Source organism: Notothenia coriiceps, unplaced genomic scaffold, assembly GCF_000735185.1.
Source record: "Notothenia coriiceps isolate Sejong01 unplaced genomic scaffold, NC01 NC01_scaffold00001471, whole genome shotgun sequence".
NCBI lineage: Eukaryota > Metazoa > Chordata > Actinopteri > Perciformes > Nototheniidae > Notothenia > Notothenia coriiceps.
The window spans coordinates 339,381-350,948 of NW_011334172.1; the positions used below are offsets into that span (position 1 = coordinate 339,381).

Here is an 11,568-nt window from a genome sequence, read left to right on the forward strand (position 1 = left end):
TGTAGCTGACTGGTGGGATAACGTGACTATTTTAAATGCCTGCTAATCCACTGTAATCTGGCTACTTGGCCGCAGTTAACTCAATCCTGGGACCAACAAACCCCTTTGGTCCAAACAAGGAGACACAGGCCTACATTTTGCATTGGCAGGTTGTGTTGTGTGACCCAGGAGGTAGTGTTACATTTGGTTATCATGTCACACAGACTACAACTTCCCCACCACCTTTTTTTGACTTGCTGTCTGTCCTTGTCTAGACAGCTAGAAGGTCAGATATAAACGCTGCGTTGGGAAAAAAACTTGACACCAGTAAAACATGCTGGATAATATTGTACAGATTACATAACGTGTGATTACTACCGGGTCTGCCCTTTATTCGGTGCCTGTCCGTCTGTTTACGACTTTGGACTCAGTGGTCGTCAGTAGCAACCGCCGTGGCAACAAAAGGCAGGAGAAAATCCTCAGAAATTAATCCGATGATGAGTCGTCAGGCGCGGCACTAAAAGCGAGCAGCCCCGGCCTCTCCCGGTCAGCAGGTGTGTGATGTTTGAAGTCGAGCCAATCAAACACAATTAATAATCAATTAGCGGGAACACTGTTTCGACAGGTGAACACTCAACCACGACGATACAATTGGTGATTTTAAACTATAAGGGTGATAAAAGCTGTGGGGTGTCTGCCCTAAAATAAAATAGACCCCGAAAAAGTTGTGAGAGCCCAGCAGTGGCAAGCCCACTCCCCTGAGGGCTCTCCCGGTTGTCTGTTGCGTTTGTACTCACGCTGCCTGCAATGCGTGGCTCCATAGTGCTGGGGAATCCTTCTTGGCTTCTCTCTCATTCCTTCTCCCTGTACAAGATAGAAAATCCCCGGAAAAATAGGAGGGGGGAAAAAAACCAGCGAGAGACACCGAGACGTCCGGGGCCGCCACACTCATCCCCAAAACAGCCCGTTAACTTGGATGACTGCCAACCGTGGAGGGCTCCAATTTCTGTACGCACATCTCCGCCGAGTGTCCAGCAATGCCCGCTGCCTCCGGCAACCGCATTCCCACATCCACAGCGGTTCACTGCCGAGCCCAGCCGGAAACTCCCGAGTCCTCCGAGCCGCCTCACCTCGGCGCACCTGCTCTGGCACCAGAGTGTACGGGGACGGCGCCCCCTGGCGGACACCGGCGGTACAACATGGATGTAGACCAATGGAGATCCAAATACTTAAACATGAACTAAATACAATTACGAAATACCTTTTTATTTTTTAAATATATATTTAACCATATTTGCTTTACCAATAAGGGCAATGATAGTAAACGTCATATACGTTTGTTTTAAAATACAATGTATTTGCTATAGGCCTATGTGCAGTAGCCTATGTATTGTGACTATTCATATTTATAAAAAAACATTAACATCTGAGGTGTGTGATCCCAAATGTTTTTGAATACAGCCTTATTCACCGCACCTGAAAGTTTGGTGTATTCAAAATACGCTGAAACGGGTTAAAACAAAAACATTCAGATATCATACAACGATCCAAAGATCAGTCTAAATAGATACTTAATTTAATTGTATATTTGCTTTAATTTTATGATGCTAAAGTCTTACCTTCAACAGCTTCTGAAGACAAAACAGGCTTTTCCAATCAAAACTGACAAATACAAACAATGTCAGTATTATATGGCTATGCATATGACATGTTTATATACTTTTCCTTCTCCCTTAAGGTTACACAATAACAGTATTTGAAACATCAAAGTGTATAATTAAAGACAATAACATATCCTTTCATGCCCGTAAGTATGTTTTTTGAGTTACTGTGTGTATTGAGTTGTTGGTTGTTGTCTTTTAAATATATAAGTAAATAAAATATATAAAACTCATGAGTCCAGGCATATACTGCATGAAAAAGCTTTTTTATTACAAGAGAAATAGAAAAGATAAAAGCATTGTTGGCGTCATAAAGGCGTATCACTTCACAAAGCACCACAGACACGAAGAAAAACCAATATGATATCTAAAGAGAAAGAATATGAGCTAGTATAGTCTTGTACGACCAGAAAGAAAAGACCAGTAGCACTGAGAACAGAGTCAGCAGCTCCACAATCACAGAGCGTCTATAAACAATGTACAGAGGGTCCATGAAGGCTTCATGGAGAGTTTAGAAAACTCTATACAAAGTTAGGTGGGCACTGTATGTCTGAATGAGACAGATATCATAACCAAGACAAGACAGACACACGTAAAATCCTTAAATACTTAATTTTACCGTCACAAAACACTGGCTGTGTTAGGCTCCATTACCCCCGATTACTCCAAAACTGTAAACACTCAATCATTTGGTGTTTGTTCATAGGCTAACGTAAACACATAGTTCAAATACTTAAAGTACTTTAAATGTGAGAATATTATCTGAAGAGTGTCATTCCAAACTGAGATATCCACAGTGTGAAGAACGTAGATTCCCAGTGATGATACATTTGTTCAGACATTAAATTACCCTAATGATTAAAAAAAACGATAAAGTAACCAACGATAATAACAAGGTGGGTTTTTTCAGGTGTTTGTTGGAAAGGTGTTGCAGAACTATTAGTGTTTTTGTCAGATGATTCTCCTTTTAGACCATAAAGTATAATAATGCATGTATATGCTGTTTGGTAAGTTGTAACGGTAAAATGTTATGGTTATATTGATGAAAGAACATTGCAAAGTTTTTTCCCTCTATATCTACTGCACACATTATTGTTTGTCACAGTGTATTTTGTAGCAAATCAAATGCAGATGTTGCAGATTTGACAGCAAATCTAGAGCGGTTGTGCAGCTTGAGTGTATGTATGTTCTATTTTAGTTTTATATTATAATCTTAAAAGACACATTTATGTAGTGGTTGTATGTCAAAGTCTATCTGGCTAGAGCTTTTCTCCTGTTTGGTTATTTATAAATATTATGTAAAGCTTCAAGAAAACTTTTGTGACTTCTGCCCTACTTAGGGATGTAGAAAGCTGTATGGTGTGTTGCCATTACTTAAGAAAGCAGCTTCAAAGCTATTTGATCATTTTTGTTTCTGCAGACAGCGCTCAAACAACCGGAGCAGCTTTAGTGGTCCTTGAATGTGGCTTCACAGGCTTTAAAGCCCAAATGATCCAAATCCTGAGAGACGGACAGCAGCAGAAATATGTTGAACAAGAGCAGAAGTTAAAAAGAAATCTCTTACACCTATGAATACTAGACGATGTGACCTTTTGGTCCTCTAGCCACATTTATCACACTATACAAGCTCGCCTAATATACGTTGTGCCACCACATACAGCTTAACACTAAGAGTACATATATATGTCAAATATACTTTTTATGTGTTCAAGGTACATGCGTTCACGTGTAAACATAGACTCAGCCGATTACAGGCGTTGGATTCGTGGGAGTCAGATATTATAGGATACATACAAAGACACACTCATACTCTCATACACACACAAGCACACACAGACACACACCTGAGATGCCTTAATATTGGGCCAGATTGTTCAACAATACTATAGCTTCAGTTTCCTTTCAAGTGTGAGACGTTTATGGTAGTAGTGTGCTATCAGGTACGGCAGTAAGTCTTTTGGCAGTGTGATCAGACAGTGGTTTTCCTTTCTGAGGTTCAACCATGTAGCTTTGACAAACTCTATCAATTGGTCCCATTCCCATTCATTAAGTTCAATATGATGGATATAATCAACTGATACTTTTTAGTACATAAGAAGAAAATATAAATGAAGTCAACATACACTGTACGTCATTAATACATATATACTGTACTGATGATATCTTCACTCACTGACCCTAATGAACAACAGTAAATTATTATAATTCAGTTATTATGGTTGAAAATCTAATGAGTTTAGTTTAGGTAGAAGAACACAATTTAAGTCACCAAGACTAAAACCATAAATGCATGTTCAACATAAAAAAAGATAATTCCACAGTCATGCTTGATTTAGAAATCACAGTAAATCACTGACTGAAGCAACTGCTGTTAACCCATGTAGTAAATGTACTGCAGTGTATAGCACAACTAGTAACTATATAACAGTAACACTACTATCTAGGGTTCTGAATTGGAATAGTAAATGACTGATGTTGCAACCTCCTAAAGTGAATTTAACCAGAACCTGTTAATGACACTTGAAATAATGTCCAGAAACTAATTATGATAGTCGAGTCAGCTCATTGTAAACATTGTCCTCCTCTTGAAAATAAGACAATGTCCTCAATTCAGCATCTGTATCTGAATATGCACCACATAGAATAGTAATGTAACCCCTGATCATTGGAATGAAACCAAAGTTGCTGCAAAAATAACTTAATATTTAACTAAAGTACACTGGTTTGAAAAAAAACAAAAGCTTTGTCCCAGTTCACGGGCTGCCTCCTTTGAACTGCAGAGTTCTCAAAAGAGAGAAAGGCTGCCTCAATACAAAGACTCCTCAGAATGCACCCTTCATTTGGCAAAAAAACCTGATGAACAACTCCCATTATCAATTACAGTATGCTGGGTAATTGCTTTGTGATGCGTTCAGATGTCTTCATCAACTCATCAGTGATGTTAATAATTGCAGGCAGTTAACAACTAGATTAATTAAAGTAATGTGGTTACATTTAACATTACACTAGTATACTGCCACACACTCAATTTTACCTAATAATTATTATGTCAATTACATAACATTTCTGGCCATTTCTGAGTGCAACTTCATGGTGTTAAACATGTTTCTTTACTTTACAAGTTGATGAGGATAACCTAAATGCACCTTTCATTTTCAAACCTGTGATGCTTGACTGTCTTTTTGGTGAGAATGTTTTGCCCACTTGTTTTTCAAAGGAGGTAGCCACTGAATTGGTTCACTGCATGTATCACCCTCTTAAAGTTGCTCCAATACAGGAGCTACTTCCTGTGAGGTCAGCGCTGATGTCATCTGGAGGTCTGGACCTGATTTGGCGGCTGGGCGTAGAGGTACTTCCAGATGGCGTAGTAGTGTATGGAAGCTCCCATAGCTACGAACAGGTGCCAAATGGCATGAGCAAATGGGACGATGCCATCACTTTTAAAAAAGATCATCCCCAGACAGTAGCAGGCTCCGCCCGCCAGCAGCTCGTACAGACCAGACTGCTCCGTCTGCAAAGAGGCAGATTTATTTTTATGTTTAAAGACATTAAGAAAGGACAAAACCTCAAAGACACCAGGTGAGAGTAAATGAGTGTGCTCACCATTGAGAGGATGACCAGGGCCGGAAAAACTCCCATCACCATATAGCAGATAAGCTCTGTGATCTTATACCTGACACATAGAGGAACAAAGTCACCACAAGACTTTGGGATTTTAGTTTTTAAAGAGTTTTAGAGACTTTTTAGTTTTACATTATATGTATAAATTGTAATGCATTTCATTAAATGTTCAAAAAACCTCGATAGAGTAGATTACCTCAGAAAAACAATTTGATATCTCATTAAAGACAAAGATGAATTGATGTTGAGCTTAATTTACACATAGCTTAACCATCTCCAAACAAAACATTTAGTGTAGAAAAGTATGACTTTAGCCTTATCCAGCTCTATTTGCTGATGAAGATCATGGGATGCAGTTGTACACTCAGGAAAGCTAGTGAGTGGACCTTTGAGGTGATATTAATTTGTTTCATGGGACTACGTTTTGATTACAGTAATATAAAGAAAGACAGCCCAACATAATTAATGTATGAACTGACCTCTCATGAAAGAAGAAGACATAGGTGGTTCCAAAAGAGGCCATGACCCACACCAGCCAGCGCATGTGACACCCCCAGGGACCCAGCTCCCGCAGGTTCAACCTGTTGGACAATGAACAGGAACACATAACTACAAATACAGAATACAAATACATATATATCCAAAAAGCAGGCTAGATTGTTTACCAAGGGGCGTAGGAGGCAGCAATGAAGAAATAGATCACCATCCTGTCACACATGTGGAAACAGTGCTCCACAGACCTGAGGGGACAGACCACACAGCGTCATGACAACTGAGTGACACAATACATGTCATTTGTTAGACGCTTTTATCTAAAGCGACTAACATACTCAATACTGTGGACAATCCCCACAGGAGCAATTTGGGGTGAAGTGTCTTGCCCAGGGACACAATGACATGCTGACTGCAGTGGGACTCGAACTTGCTATCCCCTGATTCGAAGTCCAGCACACTACCCACTGAGCCACAGCCACCACACTGTCCATACTTGTAGCATCAGCAAGTTTTAGATCTCAAAAACAAATATGCAGTGTGGGGATATACACATGTTGCTAGTATGTCTCAACGGTTAAAGAGTGCAATGTCTGTTGTAGCCTTTAACCATTAATATCATCTAAAATGTTACGATTAGGTCCATGTGTTGTGTTGAAATGTGTGCAAGTGTTTTTATTTGTGTGCGTACCGTAGATGGCTCTTCTTCCAGGCCACAGTGTGGAACAGGGTGGAGATGATGAAGAGGGAGCTGAGCCCCGCCCCATAGACCCAGGCCGACAGCCGCTCCCATTGGTCCTCCGACTGGAAGTGCAACAGTGAGCTGCCCAGCAGGCTGGGGATTATCCATAACTAAATAAATGCATAAAATCAATTAAACATGAGAAACCGATGACAGATAAACATGCAGGATGAACTGAAAACTAGTGCCTGATGTAGGTGTAGTTTAAACAGAATCTGGAGGAGCCTCTCATCTGTCTGTTATGTAACTGTGCCGTATTTTTCTCCTGTTTCCTCTGAGTGTGTCATTTTATCTGTGTGAGGGTTAATGATCACTTGGTGTGTGTGTGTGTGTGTGTGTGTGTGTGTGTGTGTGTGTGTGTGTGTGTGTGTGTGTTGCATTCACCGCATGCGTGGCACAGTTGGCAGCATGCTCATAATCTGTGGGCTGATATCTCTTGTTGGGAGGAACACGGTTGTTCATAAACCTGAAATCATCAGAAATGAACAGATTTAAGTAAGAGTGCGACATTCTCTTAACACTAGCAGAGCAGAAAAATATGCATTTTTTTAAATGAACAAAACAAAAAGTATAACTATATGTAAATTATATATATTTTTCTTTTTGCAAACAACAATAATATGTTCGCTTTCATATTAATGTTACTGTGTGATGAAATATATATAACTATAAATAAAATCAGGGTTCAAAATGTGCGTGTTTCATATGGTATCACAAGGATTATAATGTCTCTTCATGATGTCCTAAAACCACGTGTAAAATCATTAATATTTGTATCCATTTGTATCAGTCAGTGGTGCTCACAAAACTTCACCCCATCCTGTCCTTTTGCTTAGCAACGCTAGATCATGCTTCAACTTGTTGCCATGACTGCTGTTGCCTGGCAACAGAGGGGTAACCATGGACCGACTGAACCGACAGAGGGTTGGTCTTGATGACCACTTTCATAAACAATTCACATGTACAGACTTTCACACTCACAAACACACTCTCACACTCACTCACTCACTCACTCACTCACTCACTCACTCACTCACTCACTCACTCACTCACTCACTCACTCACTCACTCACTCACTCACTCACACACACACACACACACACACACACACACACACACACACACACACACACACACACACACACACACACACACACACTCCCCTCCGTAATAGGCTTACGTCTACAGATACAGTAATCTATGTGTGAGGCATCACTAAAGACGAGACATCACTTAACCTCTTAGCAAATGTGTCATAATGCTTCCTAGCAGCTGGTATACAGACACATCAGAGTCTTTTACACTCTCCGACAAAAGGTGTGACAACACACACTCGTACAAAAGCAGGAGAACACAGAGCGCCTGCACCGTATCACATCTCTTCCGTAATATCAGGCTGTCAGAGTGAGTGTTGCAGAGAGCGCTCAGTGCAAGCGTCAGCGTTACCTGCCACAAACTCACTTCCCTGTTACCATGGACACCACCAGTGCAGAAATATCAATGAGCGACAAAGAGGAGAGCGAGGGAGAGGAAGAGAAAGCCAGACAGACGGAGAGAGGAAGGTGGAGACGAGGAGGAGGAGGGGGAGAGAGGAGCCTCCGCATGAATATAAAGGTATTTCTCCTTCTGCCAGACATGTGATCTCTCCTGTCTCCACCGGCTAATGAAGACATATGGCGGGAGCGTGAGGGTGTGTGTGCAGGCTAAAGACACAGAGGGACGATGTGGAGAGGTTGGGAATGATGGGTGGTCAAACGCATGGAAATAGCCGGCAGTAAATGACAATTTCTGTTTTTAGACAAAGTAATAGACCATTAGCACGGTCCTCACAACAACTTCCAGCCCTTTACCCTTCATGCTGACCTTTCCCCCTCCTTCCCCCTCCTTCCTCTAACTCCTCTCTCTCTCCTCCATCCACCCCCACCTCTCACCCCCCGATGGCCAGATGGAAGGATGGAAGGCAAGGAGGAGGAGGAGGAGGAGGAGGAGGTGAAGGGGGGAGAAACAGAATGCAGATAGGAGAAGGGCATAGAGGACACATCTAGGTTAGTCTCTGTCAAAATGCTGACAAGGACACAGGGTCACACTCTCTCTCTCTCTCTCTCTTGCACACACACTTACAACTGTACAAATCCTGAGGGGGCTCTAATGGAGTGTGAGTGTGCATGCTTTTTGCACTACCTTTGTCCATTAGCTGGTTAAACAGCGACACGTTGGAGAAGAAGAAGAGGTAAGCGAACATCTGAGCCTGGATCTCCGGGTGGACCTGGTAGCTCTGCAGAAGCTCCTGGCCGTTCTGAAACACCTGCACACGCGCACACACACACACACACACACACACACACACACACACACACACACACACACACACACACACACACACACACACACACACACACACACACACACACACACACGTCGCTTTGAACAGACATCCAAATAAACAGCTCAGGAGGTAGCATCCCATCAGTGATGTCACTGTTGTCATGGAAACCTCTGAGCAGGGATTGTCTTTTTTCCCTCTCTCCCACTCTAGAAAACTCCTTGTTTCTTTCCTCTTTCTTTGCTCATCTCTGCCATCTCCCTCTCCTTCTGCACGACCATGTCTCCTCTATTGTTCCACAATGATTCAATTAACATGCAGGAAGGCAAATGGACAAAGACGTCCATGAAGACACACACACACCCACACACACGACACGATATGCACATACATTCACAAACCACAGCCCCTCCCTATTTTTATGCTGCATCTTGCAGAGCCAGATTTCATAAGAGACCTAGATTTAGCGATGTCTCTGTCTCTTTCCAACACACACACACACTTTCAGATTGCTGGGACTCAAAATGAGAAACGGGCAGCCACCTATGGGAATACCACTCAAATTAAAAAAAATCTATTTATGTTTGAATATTTAAGCACAGGACAATCAATTCATTCTTTCAGTGAAGTTTCAGCCAAAGCAAGAAGCTTAAACACCTATCAGCATCCTCATGTAGTGCAATTTTAATACTTACATCAAGATGTCTCCTCAGGGAGTAAGTTACAATTCTCCACACAGAATTTCACAAACGATTCAGTCTGAGTGTAATGATATCACCCTTTAAATTGGTCCACTTTATATCTCTGTGTTTTTGTGCAACAACGTGAAACGGTAGAACATGATGTTCTCCTCCTACATGTTAACAGTTTCCAACCTTCTTTTTTTTAAACCTCATATATAACACTCCTGATCCTTCTGTAGGTGTATCAACAGAAAATGCACCTCACATGTGATGATAATGATAGGAACAAACACCCCTTCTTTTTTTAATTTCCTCTACAATGTGCTCCTGTTCCGCAGGTAGATTATTTTAGAGCAACACTCATTCAGAGTTATTAATATGAACTGACCAGGCCAGAAAGAAATGCTCTCTTGCCCACAATATAAGGCTTCTTAGCCCTGCATCCAGCGCTTTGGTTGGTGTGTGTGTGTGTGTGTGTGTGTGTGTGTGTGTGTGTGTGTGTGTGTGTGTGTGTGTGTGTGTGTGTGTGTGTGTGTGTGTGTGTGTGTGTGTGTGTGTCAGTGCCAGGCCCAGCAGGCTTGGCCGGCTCATTAATGACTTTATCAAGCTGGCTGATAATTATCCGGCCAGAGGCCAGGCAGAGAGACACACTAAGTGGACAGAGAGGAGCAGAGCTGCAGAAACGTCATGATATCTCTTCTCATTGGACAGCAGGACGGACAGAAGGAAGGCTCTTATTGTCTCACTGAACCGTGAAGACCGAAACCTCCTTCCAGTTAATGGTGAACATGAATTAATCTTGCAGCCTGTTTTATGGTCAAGCTACTTGTCTTAAAGTATATGTACAGTGTTAAAAGGAATGTTAACAATGTGTGCTTAAAGTGATATAAATATAGGACTTTGGAGATGAGATTTGTAAATATGATTGTTTCCATTACTGATTAATCTGTGAATCATTTAATTAATTGTTAAGTACAGAAAGGCCCAAATGAATACAGAAAGGGGGCTATCACACGTTTGAGCCATTTTCAAGAGGTGTAAAACAACCACAAACTGTAGATGTTCACATTTGAAAACAATAATAATAACCAGACTAGTTGCCCAGCTTTAATGATTATGAATTTTCATAATCTTTGCGGATAAATCATCTGTCTATTGAGTCATCAATTTATTATTAAGCTCTAAAATGAAGGTTTGTATTAACATAAACATAACAGAGGCCCAAACAAAGTCAAAACGAGTTATCCTAAAGAAGTTAACATATAGAAGTTGTGTACTTGTGCCGGACAACTTAGCTAAATATATAATCAATAATGATCATTTTTCTACAGCCTCAGTCTATACATGACAGCAGACTGAACCCAGACTTTGTAAACAGCGGTTTTCCATATGTGATTTAAAGCATGACCTAGGTTTTTTTTTCACATGAACAAAAGCCCTTGAGTTTAAAATGTCTTATCAGGGTGGTCTGTTACACTTTTTTTTATAACTGAAGAATAATTTCACCTGTATGCAAATTCCAACCTCTCCGATTGCTGATTTATCAGTTTAAATGTAATATATTTGGGTTTTGGACTGCTGGGTGAAAAAACAAGACAATTAAAGATGTCACCCTGAGCTCTGGGAGCCTCTGAGGCTCATTCTGTACTATTTTCTCATGTATTACAAACTAATCAATTGAGCAAGCAATCAGCACATTAATAGGTAATGAAAATAATCGAAATGTGCCATCCTATCATCCTCTATACTCTGTTTGACCTCTTCCTAAAGAATGATATCCTGGACCAAGAGCTTTCATGTGTAAGTCCAAATATAAAAGGGGATGTTTTGTGGCCGACTGTGTGTTTCAATAAGAGTGCAATTAGAAAGGGAAAAACACAGAAGAGACCGCAAGATGAGGAGAATGAGGGAAGTGTGTGTGTGTGTGTGTGTGTGTGTGTGTGTGTGTGTGTGTGTGTGTGTGTGTTAAATATGAGTGTGTTTGCTCACCGGCCTGAGCGTGCAGCTGTGGGCTGGGCAGGGCGGACGACTCGTACGACGGATGGCTGCCGGCTGGGATGGCAGGCA

The 11,568-nt window shown here is 41.3% G+C and overlaps 1 protein-coding gene across 1 annotated transcript in view; it reads right to left on the reverse strand.

The window, feature by feature from the left end:
- Window positions 1-1,885: 1,885 nt before the first annotated feature.
- The window catches only part of LOC104962369 (monocyte to macrophage differentiation factor 2), a 10,397-nt gene continuing 714 nt past the window's right edge, over window positions 1,886-11,568 (reverse strand). The window contains exons 2-7 of the mRNA XM_010790813.1: window positions 6,880-6,961; window positions 6,445-6,605; window positions 5,927-6,001; window positions 5,741-5,842; window positions 5,244-5,313; window positions 1,886-5,151 (exon numbers count right to left, since the gene is read on the reverse strand). Of these exons, the coding sequence (XP_010789115.1) occupies window positions 4,948-5,151; window positions 5,244-5,313; window positions 5,741-5,842; window positions 5,927-6,001; window positions 6,445-6,605; window positions 6,880-6,961 (694 nt within the window). The 3' untranslated portion in view covers window positions 1,886-4,947. The remainder of the gene's footprint in view (window positions 5,152-5,243; window positions 5,314-5,740; window positions 5,843-5,926; window positions 6,002-6,444; window positions 6,606-6,879; window positions 6,962-11,568) is intronic.